Below are 20,441 nucleotides of genomic sequence, written 5' to 3' on the forward strand. Positions count from 1 at the left end.
TAATGCTGAATAATCCACTCTTAGAATATAAGGATTATTCTAATACAACAGTCCTGCAGGCATGTTTTTTTAAGTGATACTGAAGTACAACGAATCTAATCATTCTGGTAGATGTATTCATTGTCATGTGACTTTCCTAAAGGTTGTGTTATGGTGGCCCTGAAGTGCAAATCACCAAACACTGAGGTGAATAAAATGCAACAGCAAATAGGAAAAAGGAAACAGCACAAGTAGAAGATGCAACAGCATAAGTATAAGAGAATGGGACAAAATCAAATTAAACAAAAAAACATAAAAACAAATCAGCAAACAACAATGGCAAATGATAAAATGCAACTGCAAGGATAAGAAAAACCAACGGCAAAGAGTACATAACAGTCAATAATAAAAAACATCTGCAAATAATTATTCCAGACGGCAACTATAACTCAAGGCAGTGGCAAGTATTAAAAACACACAACTGCAAGTATAAGAAAACTCAACGGCAAGGAATGAAACATGACTGTAAATAATCAAAAACAACTGCAAATAATTAATCCCAGTGGCAAGTATTAAAAAAACATAACACCAAATAACAAAACACAACATAAGATGAGAAATCACTTTGTGTCCGTCCGCTCAGCGATGAGCCTCGTGGGTAGCAGATATTTGATTTGTGATTGTGATTTGCACTTCAGGGCCACCGTACCTGCTGTTATATGCTATGTGAAGGTGAGAGAGCCTCTTATACCAGAACATTCTCATGGTTTGGTTGTGTCTCACTGAGTCATCGTGGTTTAATCTCAATGTGGTAAAACGCTGTCAATCAAAATGAAGTAAAACTCACTTCACAGTGATTTGCATCAGTTTCATTATGGAGTGGAATGATAGGCTTCTGTGATTTCAATAAAAATTACATTTATTCTTTCATTGTTATGGCTTCATGATCATTACATTTACAGAGGAAATATCCATCGTTGATCCGATGAAAACGACACAGAGAAAACTGTAGTTTGTAAACAATCATTTGAAAATGTTACGGTTAATTAAGAGCAGAGAGGAAATAACATTTAAGGACAGTCTGCTCAGTCGTATCAAGACGCTGGGCCTTTGGAAAATCCTGTGGGGTTCATGGACTGCCAGCGCCACAGATCCTCACCTGTAGGGACACATCACAGGAAAATGTGGGATTTTCTTTAACAAGATAAACCAATAACAACACGTAATTTTCAGAGGAGGAGGAGGATCAGATGAAATTAAAAAAGTTAATTTACACATTCGTTCCAGGTCAAATTCGGCCTTCCAGCCGAGCTCCTTCTCCGCCAGACTCGAGTCGGCATAGCAGGATGCGATGTCTCCCTCTCTACGAGGGCCGATCTCGTATGAGATCTACAGAGAGGACATATTGGACAATGACAAATTAATTTAAAACAGAGGGGTTTAGCCTAAATAGAAGGAAACATCAATGGATAAGAGGCCAACCTCACAGTCAAATCACTCACCTCTCTCCCTGAGGCTTTCTCCATGGCTTTCACCATCTGGAGCACAGAGTAGCCCCTTCCTGTTCCGAGGTTGTAAACCTACAGACACACACACAATGATGCACAAATGAGTCAATAAATACCTCAAGGGTGTACACACAGGCAGAAAGTGTGTGTTTCTTACTACCTGGCAGCCGCAGTCCTCCTTCAGCTTCTTCAAAGCTGCCATGTGTCCCTTTGCCAGATCTACGACGTGGATGTAATCTCTCACACCTACAGAGCGGGATAAACTTCTTTAAATGATTCGGAACGTTAGTGAAACAAATGCAATGATGGTTTTCTTGGTTATTAAAGATAGGGTTGGTATTCCTGAAGAAGCTAGCAAGAGCAGGATACAAAAATGCAACCGATAGACCCCACCCCCTCCCCTCTGCCCTCTCGTCACAGCTAATGCCCAGCTTCTTGAATCTGATAGGCTGTCATGTTCACAACAGTCCTACGAGGTCCACAGGCACCGTTATTTCAATTTCTTTCCCCAGGCGTTTCTTTATTTATTGCTGGCTATCAAGAGTTAAGAAAAACGGTCAAATAGTGTTTCAGAAACATCTAACCCACCCTATCTTTAGGTGCCCTCTGCCCAAAATAATATTTCCATGCACAATTGAATCTTTGCCCAATCTTTTTCATCACCTGTCCCGTCGACTGTGTCATAGTCGTTCCCAAATACGTTGAGGCACTTCCTTCTCCCAACGGCAACCTTTGAGGAGGAGAATAAAGGTAATTCTAACCGGTCAAACCACAGGACACATGGTGCAGAATAGAGGTCCCTCAGATGTAGCCGTGTATTTCATCTACCTGAGCAACATATGGCAGCAGGTTGTTGGGGATACCCTGAGGGTCCTCTCCTATCACGCCGGAGGGATGAGCTCCAATTGGGTTGAAATAACGCAGCAGCACTGCATTCCAGTCCTGCACACACAGAGGCAACAATGAGACAGCTCGCATGTGTGTGTGTTTGTGTGTGTGCGTGTGTGTGTGTATATGTGTGTGTATTTCCGTGAATACATTTCCACTTCCCGGATCTGTACCTTCTCCGCCTTACAGTGGTCCTTGATCATCTCCTCGATGAAGAACTTGGTCTGGCCGTAGGGGTTGGTGCAGCCGCCCACAGGGTGCTGCTCGTCGATGGGCAGGCGCTGGGGGTCCCCGTACACCGTGGCCGAGCTGCTGAAGACCAGATTGCGGACCCCGTGAGCCTGCATCACCTGGGTCACATGCAGATGCACACGAACACAGCACACACGTACAGTCAGCAGGTGATAAGTGTAATATGCACATTCAACTCAGGAGATCCACACAGAGAGATGAACACACACACACACACACACACACACACACACACACACACACACACACACACACACACACACACACACACACACACACACACACACACACACACACACACACACACACACACACACACACACACACACACACACACACACACACAGTCATGCAATGTCAGGCATTCAAGGACAATGATCAGTGCAATGAATGATCATCTCAGAGTGAGGATGGCCATGGAGGCTGTACGGGAAATATAACAGTTGACCATAATATAATCATGTTTATTTCCCCTTTTATTGATCATGATTGAATCTCTTACAATGTAACCTTGATCATGCTGTTTCCAATACTACTGAATATATATTGGCCTGAGTGCTTTAACTAGGCATTGTTGTATTCATGTGATCAGAAGATCTCAACCTTTGACTGTTTAACAAACCCTAACCAGAGAGGGAGGGGTTAGCCAAATGTATAAAGACAAAGAACTGCTTCCAATCTGGGTGAATATTACAAACTAAACTTTGTCGTATGCACCATGCTCTGAGCATTAAAGTGTGACAATAGTGTAAGATAATTGTGTCCCGTTTCCTCGTTGCTAAGGTGGGATTGTAGAAATTGCCTCGACAAGGCAACAGAACTGACCTCCAGCAGGTTGATGGAGGCGGTGAGGTTGACTCTGTAGTAACGCAGCGGCTGTGCCACTGACTCCCCGACGGCCTTCAGGCCAGCAAAGTGCATCACGGCACTGAAAGTATGCTGAAACAAACAAACATGTGAGGAATGTGGAGCGACTCTATGGGTCATCTGCAAATAAGAAAATGTCATGGGTCCTATTTTAAAGGCTATTTGAGAAAGTACGGTGGCCATCAGGGACATCCATCAGTAACTAATTAAGTATCTAACTGCAGTGTATAAAAGGTATGGAGCGAAGTACAATCATTTCATTGTCCCATCAGCTGCATTCATTCAATAACATTAATTTAAGAGCTGATATCAAATAAATTGTATCTTATTAGAGGTTAAAGGATTTAACTTTAATAAAATGTAAGTATTTTCCAATTGATTTCAAGATTCAAAACTTTATTGTAAAAAAATGAAGGCATTGCTGAAATTAATCTTTCACTGGTGTACGGCACTCAAAAAGGAATACAATACAGTAAATTAGGGCAATAACTTTATCAATAATAAAATCAGGAAAACACATAACGCTGTGTAGTAACAGGAGTACACATTTCAAATTAAGTAAAAGTTAACCTGTGGCAATTAAAACCTAAATAGTTACTTTGATATATAAAGTGCATTTTCTCTGCTCAACTTAGTGAGTCCTTAAGTTTAACTATCCATTCATGTGGCAAATATTTGCTTGATTAATCTGTTTTTTTAAATGTCAAAAGTTAGTGAAAGATAGATTAATTTTCCCAGAGGCCAAGTTAATCTGATCAAAATTCCAAACTTGCAAAAATGTGTAGAGTCAAACAACTATTAGTAATGCATGTAGTTATTGCTTAAGCTCTAATAAAATACATTTTTCAGCTTTGTGGACATTCTCACCTTTTTGAATAGTTGTTCCAAACCGGGACGATCCAGAAGGTCGAGTTCCTGAAACTCAATGATGGTGCCCAGAAGCTTCTGTATCCGGTGTATGCTCTCTGGCACACCCCCTTCTCCTCCATTCAGAACAGGATGTAGAACACACACACACACACACGGCAAATATGAGTATCACTGCACTCAACAAACACACTTGGATCACTTATCAAGTTTATGACATCGAACGCCGGACGCTTACCTCTGACTGCGTTACTGAAGTTGTCCACTACGACCGGCTGGAAGCCAGCGTGAATCAGCTCCAACACACAGTGACTGCCTATGTAGCCCGCTCCCCCCGTGACCAGCACCTTCTCTGCCATCCTCTGCAGGAATACAAATCATTTCTTTCATTGACTGAGACATTTAGCACAAACTTACACCTGCAGGACAAGAAGAAAGCGTCAACACTTACTGCTTTTTTAATCAGCTTAAAGTTTGAGTTGTTAAAACAAATATATACAAAGACATTCTTCACTTGATGCAATTCAAAACAAATATTTTGTTAGGAAAAAAACTACGGATCTAACAGATATCATCTTTGCAATGCTGAACATTACTCATCATCTGGAAAGTATTTTCAGATGAGGAATTGAAAGGAAAGAATACAACAAATTATAACAAGTAATGAAATAAAATAGAGGGTCAGTAAAAAAAAGAATTAACAACATAAATGAAAACTCGATCAAGGAGCTAGAATAGGTCGGACGTATGTACATGAACTTGTCTGACATGGGAGATTTTGGCGTTTCTTATGCATTTGTTTAGTATAGAAAGTTAACTTTTTGTCCCCACAATGGGGATGATTTGGCATAACATCACTTGTGTAACAGTGTTGTCGTCCAAAGTGGCTTGACTATTTTGAAAGGAGAAGAAATCTATGTTAAGCTTCAGCAGCCAACATACACAATAAACAATACACCAACCCATTCCTCCACATAGGACTCTGCTGTGCCCACATGCTGTGGCTGTTAACTCATGAAGACGCAGGAGCAGTTGAGGGCAAACTCATAAACCTGCTCTGTATTTTCCTTTTGTCTGAGTCCCGGTCCCCACACAGGAATATGTGACCCACCCATTGCTGTTGCACGTCAGCAACTCTTACTACATAAAACAAATAGCCTAAAGAAATTCTTTTAGGTGTGCCCTCTCGTTCTGACGTCATGTCTTGACGGCAGATAATATGAACCAAGAAAAAAAGCAATATAAGCAAAACAAAAGCAAACTCAAATGAAACATCATAAAATGATTGTTTTTGTTTTGCTTATCTTGGTTTTTAATTGTTTCATATTATCCGCCTTCAATCTTTTTCTTTTAACTTGTAACACAGCTTGTAACTGTGTTTAATTATTATCATTATTATTATAATTATAATTATTATCTTAAAAGGGAGCCCACACTGTGATATTTCCAGACTCCACATAAGCATCAACTTGTGAAAAGCATCAAATAAATTGTATTTTCTTATCCCATTCAAACTTGTGGCAGAAATACAGCACAGCTCTCCTGACTGGAGGAAACCCTCAGGAGCCTGGCTGTGGTTCATGTGACAGACATAACACTTTACTGACATATCCTATCGCTCTGTTCTACTCTGTGCTTTTCAGACGACCTGTGGCCGAATGACAAATTAAAGCTGTTTCGAACATTACTGTGACAATGTACACACACTGCATCCTTGTCGTTTCTACAAGAAGCCAAACCAGCCTGACCCTGGACTCTCACTCCGGAAGAACAGACGTGACTTCTGTCATCAGCTTGAGATCAAGAAATACTTACAGAGTGTAAATGGTAGTTTTCCGGAACAGTGTCCAGTTAAACCCAGTGAGGAGGATGAAGGTGTGTAGGTGTGTATGTGTGTGTGTGCCAGCTCATGAAGTTTCTCCTCTCTGCCTCCGACATTTCTCTGCTTCCTGTTCAAGTTAATCATTAAACGCACCACTTCCTGTAAGAGCTCTTTCAAAGTAAGTCTCCAGGTCGCTAAATTCCTACAAAGCAACATCAAATTCCGAATGGTAATTATTATGAGAAAGTAAAATGATCAGTTAGATGTAGGACACAATGCTAGGTATCCAAAATAGTCAAAAAACTTGTGTTGATGTTGGTATGCTTTAACTCTTCCGTTTTATTTTGATGTTTGAAACGGATTCGGATAAGCCCTAGTTTCATGGTGCTGTAAAGTCTGTGACGTGCTACAGGATTGCTTCACGTGCCACGACGTCAGGCGGCGCTGTGGTGAAGCCGCGCCCTCCCCCCCCCCCCCCTACACAGAGAGGAGATTGTACAGCACCCTCCTCCGTGAGTGCGTGCGTGCGTGTGTGCGTGTTTCACCTGAGACGCACAGGCTGGTAGGGAAACGTGCCACGTTGCTGTAAAAAGACATGGACGAGAAATGCCCCGCCAGAACACTAGGCGGAGTAATGTTTTTTGTCGAAGTCGGCTCTTCTTCGTGTGTGGCACGAAGAGGAGCGATTTATATACATCGCCACGGCGGCTCCTCAGAGCCTTTTTCTGGCGGAAAAATCCGCCGGTCAGTGACGGATTATACTAGTGGTCATAGTTTCGGATCTCTTCTGCCAAGTGCTCTTCTATTTGGTCCATATTCGTTCTTCTAAATCTTCCGTGGTTTCCGGGCATGAATCGGAAATGCGACCCCGGAAATGACGTAGTTAGCAGACCAATCACAGCCCTTGCGGGCGGGTGACGCTTGCGGGGGTTTGCCGTCTAGTTAGAAAAATTGGCCGACGCACGTAAGCACGTAAGAGGCCCGGGAGGGCTCTTGCGCTTCCGGGCCGTGAAAACGCAGAAGCATGCTCCGGCCTTTACCCTTCTATACTTACAAAATCATGTAATTGATAGTTCTAGTAATACAGTAATCTAACCTGAAACTAAACCTAAACCTGAAAGTTAACCTAACCTAGCCTTAATCCAGACCTAAACCTAAACTTTACCTAGACCTAACTTTAAACTCAACCTAAACCTAAACTTAATTTAAACTTATGGTTTTTGTTCCCATAAGAAAGAGAAGTCTCCACAGTGTGACTGTAAAAATGGACCACACACACACACACCGTCTTGGCTCCATGACTTCACAAAACATAACATTGACCTGTTGATGTCCTGGAGATTAACTCTAACCTTAACTATAGTTAATATTAGCCTAACCCCTACCTAACATTATCCTTAACCTAAACCTTAACCTACTAGAAGGCTCTAATATGAAAATCCATTAAAATTATGACAGTAATTGTGCAAAAGTGTCAATGTGATGACTGATGTATGATGACATGTATGATGAGAATGGTTACATTGTGTGATGGAAACCCACACACAGACACACACACACTCACACACACACACACACACACACCCACACACACACACACACACAAACACACACACACACACACACACACACACACACACACACACACACACACACACACACACACAAACACCCACCCACACACAGACCCAAATACTCAACCTCCCCAACACTAAGAGCATCATCATAAATCATCATCATCATAAATCAACAGAAAATGTTTCCAAACCTGCAGGTATTTCCCACGGCTCCTCCAGACAGACGTGGAACTACATCAGCATTTTCTACTAACTTCAGATCGTTGTATGCTTGCTAATGTGTGCTGAACATTTGTAGGGCTCACTGTGTTCACATTGAGTTTAGTGTTAAATTTGTATGAAGTGCAGATTGAGCAGGATTCTTTTATATCCCGTGCCATTTCTAGGGTCCTAGTGCCAGTCCTGCTCCCCCTCCCCCACAGACACTGGCACAGGAACAGAGGCAGAACTGGGAGGAAGGAAAGATGAGACAGAGTCAGTTACCTGAGAGAGGAAATGTGCTCGCTCCATTCACTGCAAATGCTGCCTCTTTGTTAGAAAGGACTTGGAGCTGACGAAGAAATCTCAAGGAGGAAAAAAAACAGGGCAAAATAATCCGCCGAGGGGTGCTCGGTCATAATAAGGAAAAACAATCCAGGCATTCAGGAGAGGACAGAGGAGAAAGGGGACAGAAGGAAACATTTAAAACTCAGAGGAGGCAAAACATGTAACTCTTTGGTAGAGAACAGCAGGACGCCATCTCTCGTTATGAATCTGAAACCATTGTACGGTTCATTTGGAGTCAGCTGTGTCCCATCAGGCTGTTACTTCACTGCCTCGGACTTCTGATGCACGTCAGCAGCATGGCACAGCTCTCCCTGTGTGTGTGTGTGTGTGTGTATGTGCTCTACTTGGCCCTTCCCTGGGACTGCCACCCCAGCACCTTGGCTGGCCGTGGCTGTGGGTGCTGTGAGCAGTGTGCCAACGCAGAGGGGCAGCAGTGTGACCCGGACGAGGCTCAGAAGTTCTATGGCCGCTGTGGAGAGGGCCTCATCTGCCAGAGGAAAACACCAAAAAGGGAACGCAGGGCTGAGCCAGAGCCGACATGTGTGTGCCGGGATAAGGGATCTGTGTGTGGCTCAGATGGGTGGACCTATCCAAATATTTGCCAGATGAGAGAAGCTGCCAGTCGCCAAAACTCAATCCTGAAGCTCACTGGGAGAGGACCCTGTTTTGCTGGTTGCCACAATCTCTTCTTACATATGTTGTCAGTCCAGGAAACATAGTATTTAAAAATGTTCAAAGTATGTGTATAGTCTTTTCTGCTGCCTTGGGGTAAGTCCTTCCTTTTGCCTCCAGCTCCTTATAAGCTCGAAGGCCCCAGAAACCTGTCTGCCTATGGGGAGGGACGTTGTGTTGGGCTGTGAGGTCTCAGCCTTCCCTCTTCCAAACCTGAGCTGGAAGAAGATGGGAAGCGACAACTTCCTGCCAGGAGATGATCCTCAAATCTCGGTCCAGGTTTGAAAATAACTTGGGTGGCTGGGCGTCACTGAGCTTTTCATTAAGCACATGTGCTGTGATTGATATGTGTCCTGTTTGCTCTTGAGTTTTCACTAACTTGTTCGATGGACGAAGATGCCCTTTAACTAATTTATATGACCACTTATGATAATAAACTTTTTTATAGCACGTTTCACAGCATACAATGCAGCTCAGTAGAGCACATGCCTCCGCCAAAGCCCAACAGTCTCCTTAAATCCAATCAAGCTGCAATAATTTCTACAAATTTACAGATATCAGTGGAAAGTTAAAAAAAATCCCAATCTCACAATGTTAAAGAAAGTGATGATAAAAATCCTTGATCCACACAGATATTTAAAGGGCTGTTCCCTGACCTGTTCTACATCCTTCCACCATGTTTTGTGATAATCTGCTCAGTAGTTTTTCCAAAGACAGACAGACAGACAGACAGACAGACAGACAGACAGACAGACAGACAGACAGACAGACAGACAGACAGACAGACAGACAGACAGACAGACAGACAGACAGACAGACAGACAGACAGACAGACAGACAGACAGACAGACAGACAGACAGACAGACAGACAGACAGACAGACAGACAGACAGACAGACAGACAGACAGACAGACAGACAGACAGACAGACAGACAGACAGACAGACAGACAGACAGACAGACAGACAGACAGACAGACAGACAGACAGACAGACAGACAGACAGACAGACAGACAGACAGACAGACAGACAGACAGACAGACAGACAGACAGACAGACAGACAGACAGACAGACAGACAGACAGACAGACAGACAGACAGACAGACAGACAGACAGACAGACAGACAGACAGACAGACAGACAGACAGACAGACAGACAGACAGACAGACAGACAGACAGACAGACAGACAGACAGACAGACAGACAGACAGACAGACAGACAGACAGACAGACAGACAGACAGACAGACAGACAGACAGACAGACAGACAGACAGACAGACAGACAGACAGACAGACAGACAGACAGACAGACAGACAGACAGACAGACAGACAGACAGACAGACAGACAGACAGACAGACAGACAGACAGACAGACAGACAGACAGACAGACAGACAGACAGACAGACAGACAGACAGACAGACAGACAGACAGACAGACAGACAGACAGACAGACAGACAGACAGACAGACAGACAGACAGACAGACAGACAGACAGACAGACAGACAGACAGACAGACAGACAGACAGACAGACAGACAGACAGACAGACAGACAGACAGACAGACAGACAGACAGACAGACAGACAGACAGACAGACAGACAGACAGACAGACAGACAGACAGACAGACAGACAGACAGACAGACAGACAGACAGACAGACAGACAGACAGACAGACAGACAGACAGACAGACAGACAGACAGACAGACAGACAGACAGACAGACAGACAGACAGACAGACAGACAGACAGACAGACAGACAGACAGACAGACAGACAGACAGACAGACAGACAGACAGACAGACAGACAGACAGACAGACAGACAGACAGACAGACAGACAGACAGACAGACAGACAGACAGACAGACAGACAGACAGACAGACAGACAGACAGACAGACAGACAGACAGACAGACAGACAGACAGACAGACAGACAGACAGACAGACAGACAGACAGACAGACAGACAGACAGACAGACAGACAGACAGACAGACAGACAGACAGACAGACAGACAGACAGACAGACAGACAGACAGACAGACAGACAGACAGACAGACAGACAGACAGACAGACAGACAGACAGACAGACAGACAGACAGACAGACAGACAGACAGACAGACAGACAGACAGACAGACAGACAGACAGACAGACAGACAGACAGACAGACAGACAGACAGACAGACAGACAGACAGACAGACAGACAGACAGACAGACAGACAGACAGACAGACAGACAGACAGACAGACAGACAGACAGACAGACAGACAGACAGACAGACAGACAGACAGACAGACAGACAGACAGACAGACAGACAGACAGACAGACAGACAGACAGACAGACAGACAGACAGACAGACAGACAGACAGACAGACAGACAGACAGACAGACAGACAGACAGACAGACAGACAGACAGACAGACAGACAGACAGACAGACAGACAGACAGACAGACAGACAGACAGACAGACAGACAGACAGACAGACAGACAGACAGACAGACAGACAGACAGACAGACAGACAGACAGACAGACAGACAGACAGACAGACAGACAGACAGACAGACAGACAGACAGACAGACAGACAGACAGACAGACAGACAGACAGACAGACAGACAGACAGACAGACAGACAGACAGACAGACAGACAGACAGACAGACAGACAGACAGACAGACAGACAGACAGACAGACAGACAGACAGACAGACAGACAGACAGACAGACAGACAGACAGACAGACAGACAGACAGACAGACAGACAGACAGACAGACAGACAGACAGACAGACAGACAGACAGACAGACAGACAGACAGACAGACAGACAGACAGACAGACAGACAGACAGACAGACAGACAGACAGACAGACAGACAGACAGACAGACAGACAGACAGACAGACAGACAGACAGACAGACAGACAGACAGACAGACAGACAGACAGACAGACAGACAGACAGACAGACAGACAGACAGACAGACAGACAGACAGACAGACAGACAGACAGACAGACAGACAGACAGACAGACAGACAGACAGACAGACAGACAGACAGACAGACAGACAGACAGACAGACAGACAGACAGACAGACAGACAGACAGACAGACAGACAGACAGACAGACAGACAGACAGACAGACAGACAGACAGACAGACAGACAGACAGACAGACAGACAGACAGACAGACAGACAGACAGACAGACAGACAGACAGACAGACAGACAGACAGACAGACAGACAGACAGACAGACAGACAGACAGACAGACAGACAGACAGACAGACAGACAGACAGACAGACAGACAGACAGACAGACAGACAGACAGACAGACAGACAGACAGACAGACAGACAGACAGACAGACAGACAGACAGACAGACAGACAGACAGACAGACAGACAGACAGACAGACAGACAGACAGACAGACAGACAGACAGACAGACAGACAGACAGACAGACAGACAGACAGACAGACAGACAGACAGACAGACAGACAGACAGACAGACAGACAGACAGACAGACAGACAGACAGACAGACAGACAGACAGACAGACAGACAGACAGACAGACAGACAGACAGACAGACAGACAGACAGACAGACAGACAGACAGACAGACAGACAGACAGACAGACAGACAGACAGACAGACAGACAGACAGACAGACAGACAGACAGACAGACAGACAGACAGACAGACAGACAGACAGACAGACAGACAGACAGACAGACAGACAGACAGACAGACAGACAGACAGACAGACAGACAGACAGACAGACAGACAGACAGACAGACAGACAGACAGACAGACAGACAGACAGACAGACAGACAGACAGACAGACAGACAGACAGACAGACAGACAGACAGACAGACAGACAGACAGACAGACAGACAGACAGACAGACAGACAGACAGACAGACAGACAGACAGACAGACAGACAGACAGACAGACAGACAGACAGACAGACAGACAGACAGACAGACAGACAGACAGACAGACAGACAGACAGACAGACAGACAGACAGACAGACAGACAGACAGACAGACAGACAGACAGACAGACAGACAGACAGACAGACAGACAGACAGACAGACAGACAGACAGACAGACAGACAGACAGACAGACAGACAGACAGACAGACAGACAGACAGACAGACAGACAGACAGACAGACAGACAGACAGACAGACAGACAGACAGACAGACAGACAGACAGACAGACAGACAGACAGACAGACAGACAGACAGACAGACAGACAGACAGACAGACAGACAGACAGACAGACAGACAGACAGACAGACAGACAGACAGACAGACAGACAGACAGACAGACAGACAGACAGACAGACAGACAGACAGACAGACAGACAGACAGACAGACAGACAGACAGACAGACAGACAGACAGACAGACAGACAGACAGACAGACAGACAGACAGACAGACAGACAGACAGACAGACAGACAGACAGACAGACAGACAGACAGACAGACAGACAGACAGACAGACAGACAGACAGACAGACAGACAGACAGACAGACAGACAGACAGACAGACAGACAGACAGACAGACAGACAGACAGACAGACAGACAGACAGACAGACAGACAGACAGACAGACAGACAGACAGACAGACAGACAGACAGACAGACAGACAGACAGACAGACAGACAGACAGACAGACAGACAGACAGACAGACAGACAGACAGACAGACAGACAGACAGACAGACAGACAGACAGACAGACAGACAGACAGACAGACAGACAGACAGACAGACAGACAGACAGACAGACAGACAGACAGACAGACAGACAGACAGACAGACAGACAGACAGACAGACAGACAGACAGACAGACAGACAGACAGACAGACAGACAGACAGACAGACAGACAGACAGACAGACAGACAGACAGACAGACAGACAGACAGACAGACAGACAGACAGACAGACAGACAGACAGACAGACAGACAGACAGACAGACAGACAGACAGACAGACAGACAGACAGACAGACAGACAGACAGACAGACAGACAGACAGACAGACAGACAGACAGACAGACAGACAGACAGACAGACAGACAGACAGACAGACAGACAGACAGACAGACAGACAGACAGACAGACAGACAGACAGACAGACAGACAGACAGACAGACAGACAGACAGACAGACAGACAGACAGACAGACAGACAGACAGACAGACAGACAGACAGACAGACAGACAGACAGACAGACAGACAGACAGACAGACAGACAGACAGACAGACAGACAGACAGACAGACAGACAGACAGACAGACAGACAGACAGACAGACAGACAGACAGACAGACAGACAGACAGACAGACAGACAGACAGACAGACAGACAGACAGACAGACAGACAGACAGACAGACAGACAGACAGACAGACAGACAGACAGACAGACAGACAGACAGACAGACAGACAGACAGACAGACAGACAGACAGACAGACAGACAGACAGACAGACAGACAGACAGACAGACAGACAGACAGACAGACAGACAGACAGACAGACAGACAGACAGACAGACAGACAGACAGACAGACAGACAGACAGACAGACAGACAGACAGACAGACAGGTAGGAACAGGAGGAAAACATAATCTCCTTGCTGGAAGTGAAAAAGAGGTTGAAGTATTAGGAAATTAAGAGTTTGTTCCAAGTCTTTGGTGCATAAAGTATTTTTGTCACAAGGAGCTACTCGGTGAAAACAGTTGTTCCCTTATATAAAAAAAAAAACGTTTAATGTCATTTAAATCACTGCACCTGATCCAGGGTTTTTAGAACTGGACCCAAACTTGAAGTAAAAATATACCGCTTTCTGACATTTTAAATCTTGACTATACAGTTTTCAGTCTTCCTTGTGAGACTCCCTGCAACAAAAAACCCACTCAGAAGACCAATTATTTATTAATTATAAATAATTTATTATAACAAGTGAGAGGAGAAGAACTGAGGTGAAACAGTGGTAACATTTTGTTACCCACACATAAATAATGTGTTGTGTGTCACCCTTCACTTGTAAACACATCTACACTGGGCTAAAAGGTTTTGACTATTAACAATAATACTAATGCTTGTCATAGAGCCATGATTCATATCACTGTATTGCTCTGTCGTTCCACCCATGCTGCTGAGTGAAGTCTAACACATAACTCTCATGTGAAAAAGTCTCATATCAGATGTAACCCTGTTCCGTTCCAGGCACTAGGAGGCCCCCAGCGCTACAGCGGCTCCACCTGGCTGCAGATACAGGACCTCCACCTCGCTGATGCAGGGGTCTATTCATGCGTCTCCCACAATGCCTTGGGAGAAAGGTCTGCCTCGGCACAGCTCTCCGTGTTGAGACGGGGTGAGTCACTCAGTGTCATGACTCTTAACTTGTCTGAGCTTCCTTCTTTCTTTTTAATTCCTTATCTTAAACAGTCAATGGTCACTCATGTCAGCGCCAGCCCTTCACACGCCAAGATGAGATGACCTGACCTGCTCTCCACCAACAAAATGTAGTTTTTGTACATAGAGTTTTGGCAATCAATGCACGATTCAGTGTTAGATCATGATTGACCCATCTAAAGGGTATAAATCACTGATGCTCCTTCTTTCTTTTGCTGATTTTCACATCTTGTAAGTCATTGTGAGTCCAGCTGCAGATGCTGAATTAAATATCAGAAAGACCGGCTTTGACTTTGCTCTTTATTTCAACGGATATTGCACCATCTCATTATTTGGACTGTTTACACTTAGTTGATTTGTTTTGAATCTACTCTGCAGTGGCGAAGGTGGCGCAGGGCCATGTGGAGGCAGAGGAGGGATACATGGACGATCTGGAGGGAGGCAGTGGTGGTGGACAGTTTAACAGTTTAAGCTGGAGATTAACTGGTTTTAAATTTAGTCGGTTTATAAAAGCAGAGTACAAGTCGTCCTCTGGGGGGATAGTCTCTGGACAAAGACCCCAGATCAGCTGCTATAATATATAAGTGTGATGTTTGTTTGTCAGTCACTTCACTTTCTAAGCCTCATGTCTGCTTATGAACATCCTTTAACATGATCATAATCAAATGAAGGAGTTAGTATTGAAATGTTTATCTGCCCATTTCAAAGTGTTAAAAAAGATATGAAGGTTGTTTCAAATTCCAAAACCAGTGGGTGCCATAAGTTCAACCACGATACAAACAGCTGACTCGTCTTCATCACATTCAATTTGATGATGAGAAACTGTCGCTAAGGTGAATACAAGGCCACCCCCCCCCCCCCCCCCTAGAGTCCCATCCACCCAGCAAACACAGGTACATTATATTCATTCACTGAGGGGAAAAGAGAGTGATGGAAGGAGAGAGAGCGAGAGCGAGAGAGGGTGTGACCATCCGCAGGGTCTCTTCATCTCTCTCCACCTGAGTGCCAGTTAATCCTCCCCTCATCCCCCCCGACTCCCAGCTGGCTGCTCCTTCTGAATGGCGAGCTGCATTAGGGCCGAGGAACTTCCCCCCGCTGTCTGTTAGTCAAAGCTGATTGGAGATTACAGGCCTGTGGTGAAAACACAGACCCCTCCATCCCATCATCAAATCAATTTCCACCTCTTTCTCTCTGCTCTTTCTCCTCTATTTCTTTATCTACCTAATCCCAACTGTCCTCCTTGTCAATGTCATCAACTTTCACTTGCCACGACACCGCTGGCCCTATTCAGTGCTCTTTTTTTTTTGACGGCCGAATGACAAGAGAGATGAATAGGAGGAAGAAGAAGGAGGGGAGGGCTCCCTCCTGAGTGGAGCCAGAATGATGTCATGGGGGCATTTGTCCTCCTGGTGTGGAGGCTTCCCTTCCTCTGCTAATTACCTTGTACAAACTTGAATCTGATATGGCGGATATGAGGCCCAAATACAATTATTGTGGGCTAACAAAGAGATATTGAGATTCGGGGAATGAGGGAGAGGCTGCGAGTGAGATAGAAGGGGAGGGCACGCGCACTGCAGTGCACGCACACACACATGCAGCGGCCACGCACTCTCTCATAACCACCCACACACACACACAAACACAACCACTTGTCCTTCCTCTCCATTCCCTCAGATAGGCTAATGTTATTACTGGGATAATTATCCTCATTAGAGCCAGCAGCTGTAGAGAGCCCATTGCTCTCTGTTCTAACTCCACCCCAAACCCTTCAGTCTTCACATCCCTTTTGTTTCCTCTACAACTCATTTAGACCTCGGCTCCATCCTTTGCATGTTAGGGGAAGGCAATTATAAAAAATTAAAAAAATAGAGGCCATCAAATATCTAATAAGCCAGACTTACCCCTGTTTTCTGACCTGTTGAGGCCTTTTCAAGATGTGTTGAGGACAGGCCAGTGTGCAAAATAAGGAAACAGGAATATAACAATACATAATATAATAAATTGTACATTCCTGATACCTCTTCTGATATAAGACAATAAGACAAACTTTTCGTTTAGCTGTAAATTGCAAGAATCTTGTCTTCACCCCATCTGCAGTTTCTCGGTTCTCAGATCTGAACACAAGATGGCACTGTTTAGTCAAATGACCACCTCCTTCTCCACTTCACTGACTGTGCTTTTACAGTTTGATGATCCTCTAACATCACTGTCTGCTCTCATCTGTTGATTTTTTTCACTTTTAGATCCCTTTAAAAAACAAGCCGTTCTCCCCGAAGGGAATGAAGCTCTTATTGCCCAGTCACACCTTCCACACTATGAAAGATGGAGATTAAGAGCGTTTGCATATCGAAAGGTGCTGCCTGTCCACCGGCTTGACGTTTATGTGAAAATGATTCCCTCCATGCCTTTTAACTTTGCACTCCGTCTGCTTCCCAACACACAACTGAGAGATGGGTTTCACACACCGCACCCCCCCACCAGCTCTTTCAGATTGCCTTTTGTTTTATTGCCAAGGGCTGGAGAGGACAGTAGGCAACCTGTATACCACTAAGCCTCTCGTCAGGAGCTAAATGTCATGCATAGCCTGTTTTTATTGGCTGCTCTGGCCTGTTGTGCCCTTCTCCTTCTCCTGGAAGCCATTGTTAAAGAGCTGGCTGTTAATGCTGCTGACCAGATGGGCTCCATCTCCACGCAGGTCTGACTGAGGGTGTTTACCATGCACTGGGATGTGGATAACAGGTGAGACCGCTGCTGGCTTGTCAGCCAATCAGAGAGCAGCAGATGTCTGGCCTCTGCCTGTAAACCTTTACGTGGCATTTGGCGTCGGATGGAGGTGGGTTTGATATTAAGAATCAAAGTGAATTCTGGTTTATATGTTTTTTTTATACATGTGATTAATATGTGAGATGGTCATGAAATGCGGCCATATTGATATATACTGAATATATTTTTTAAATAAAGCTCAAGTAGTGTTTTGTGTATCTAATATTTCAGACAACAAATCACCGAACCATTTAATGCCACCCCCCCCCTCCTGTGTGACAAAATGCTTTCAGCCTAAGCTGGGCAAACAGAGAACATTCCTTTCCATTTCCAATGCAGGCCATCTTGAATTACTGCAATTTGGTATCATGGCAACAGAAAAAAGGTACGGCCGGGTCTGGGATGGTTGATGAGTAGTCTTTTAAAGCTCTGAATCCATCTGCCTCGCTGGATGACCTGTGTCTAGTGTGCATGTATGGATTAGTTTGGCCAGAGCACCTGTCCCTGCTCTGTCAACAGCAGATCGGGTTACAGCACGTCCACCTGGCTCACACAGCGTCCTGTGACTGACAATCCATCAGCTCTTCTTCACTGCTGACTTGAAATATTAAGGCTGAATTTACCTGAAAACTCCTACTTTTATAACAAAGCAAAAACAGACAAGTTTTTGTAAAATAACGGGTATATACACTACCGTTCAAAAGTTTGGGGTCATTTCGAAATGTCCTTATTTTTCAAAGAAAAGCACGTTTTTTTTCAATGAAGATAAAATTAAATTAATCAGAAATCTATACATTGTTAATTTGATAAATGACTATTCTAGGTTGAAACGTCTGGTTTTTAATGAAATATGCGTGGGGTGAAATTTCTACAGATTACCTTAGCAAATTAACAGCTGGAATGCTTTGACGAAAGCAAAGTTTGAAGAACAAAATTAATATTTCAAATAAAAATCATTATTTCTAACCTTGTCAATGTCTTGACTATATTTTCTATTCATTTTGCAAATCATTTGATAAATAAAAGTGCGAGTTTTCACGGGAAAACACGAAATTGTCTGGGTGACCACAAACTTTTGAACGGTAGTGTATATATATATAAATTATGTGTGAAGGAACTTTAAGATCAATATGATATGCAATTAAAAAACAGAGCTGTAACTATTCATAATGACATAACACGTCATGTTTCCACAATATCTGCCTGATGCTCTGCTTTCAAAAATGTATCATAACTAGGCCTCTAAGGTTGATTACAGAGTTAAGCCGCCAGCATGGCCCAGTGAAGCGAGGCTAAGGCGGAAGTTAACATCCGGCCGTGGACATCTTCTATGGAACATCATCCCTGAACTGGGAGACAAAGCTCAGTGAAAAGTGCAAACAATCATTTCTACTGAGAGTTAAAGATGATAGTACTTTTTAAGTATTTCCCTCTAATTTCCAGGAGGGATACTGTGTAGCATGTGTGTCTGTGGGGTCTGGGACTGTTATTTTGAAGAGAACTGCTGCTAGGACTTCAAGCATATCCATTCTTACTCTTACTGATTAGGCTAATAACTCCTCTCAAGTTCTCCCTTTGGATTCATGGAGGCTTCATTCAGAATTAAATATTGAGGAGGCCGATCATTCCTAAGCATTCTACCGGTACATCATGTGGAAACATTTACTTTAACGTCAGCTAGAGCTTTGAGGTCCAGAGAGGGAAATACACCCTTCTTTAATTCAGCTGTAATAAAGTCCACTCACCAGGCTTCTCCTAGTGAGGCCTGACTTCTGCGCTCTATTCGCTGTCATCTCCGATATGCCCCTGATGACGAAACAATTAGCTAGCAACCTTTAGGCAGACCAAAAGAGCTTGACGGGTGATGGATGGGCTGAGTGATAGACTCAGGCAGTTGGTTTGGGAGGCTTTGTCCTGGATCTGTGACACCTTCTATCTTGTGATCCACACAGCCCCCCTATCGCCTCCGTCCATCCCCCAGACCCACCCCTGTTACCCCCACCAGCTGCTTCTGACCCCTCATCATAGCCCTGCCTCAGCTTGCCATGTGCTGGGAGTCAAAGGGTTCCCACCTATCGCTCATCAAAATGGAACCCCACCATCTCCTGCCCCACGCACTAAATCACAATCAATCGCTTGGCAGACAGAGATGGATTGGGACATTCACGACCCTGTACCTTTCAGGGGGGCGCCTGCCCTCCAAAGAGCTGCTGTCACTGGCGAATAATGGCGGCGATTCTGGGGGGAGTG

General features: G+C 44.7%; 1 protein-coding gene and 1 pseudogene across 2 annotated transcripts; one reads left to right on the forward strand and one right to left on the reverse strand.

Annotated features, from left to right (window-relative positions):
• Nucleotides 1-880: 880 nt before the first annotated feature.
• gale (UDP-galactose-4-epimerase) lies at nucleotides 881-6,313 on the reverse strand. Of its 2 annotated transcripts, none has more exons than XM_061082632.1 (11): nucleotides 6,177-6,313; nucleotides 4,600-4,723; nucleotides 4,362-4,474; nucleotides 3,453-3,566; nucleotides 2,549-2,725; nucleotides 2,316-2,429; nucleotides 2,151-2,217; nucleotides 1,648-1,733; nucleotides 1,482-1,559; nucleotides 1,254-1,368; nucleotides 881-1,138 (listed from the first exon to the last, which is right to left on the reverse strand). In XM_061082632.1, the coding sequence occupies exons 2-11, from the start codon at nucleotides 4,718-4,720 to the stop codon at nucleotides 1,074-1,076; spliced, it is 1,050 nt and encodes a 349-aa protein (XP_060938615.1). In that variant the 5' UTR covers nucleotides 4,721-4,723; nucleotides 6,177-6,313; the 3' UTR covers nucleotides 881-1,073. The 2 variants fall into 2 exon arrangements, with proteins under 2 accessions (XP_060938615.1, XP_060938614.1); XM_061082631.1 differs by having other exon boundaries at nucleotides 4,362-4,477.
• A 2,289-nt stretch (nucleotides 6,314-8,602) lies between these two features.
• Nucleotides 8,603-20,206, forward strand: LOC133015715 (kazal-type serine protease inhibitor domain-containing protein 1-like; annotated as a pseudogene).
• The last annotated feature ends 235 nt before the right edge of the window (nucleotides 20,207-20,441 follow it).

Source organism: Limanda limanda, chromosome 12 (assembly GCF_963576545.1).
Source record: "Limanda limanda chromosome 12, fLimLim1.1, whole genome shotgun sequence".
In the NCBI taxonomy this organism is placed as follows: domain Eukaryota; kingdom Metazoa; phylum Chordata; class Actinopteri; order Pleuronectiformes; family Pleuronectidae; genus Limanda; species Limanda limanda.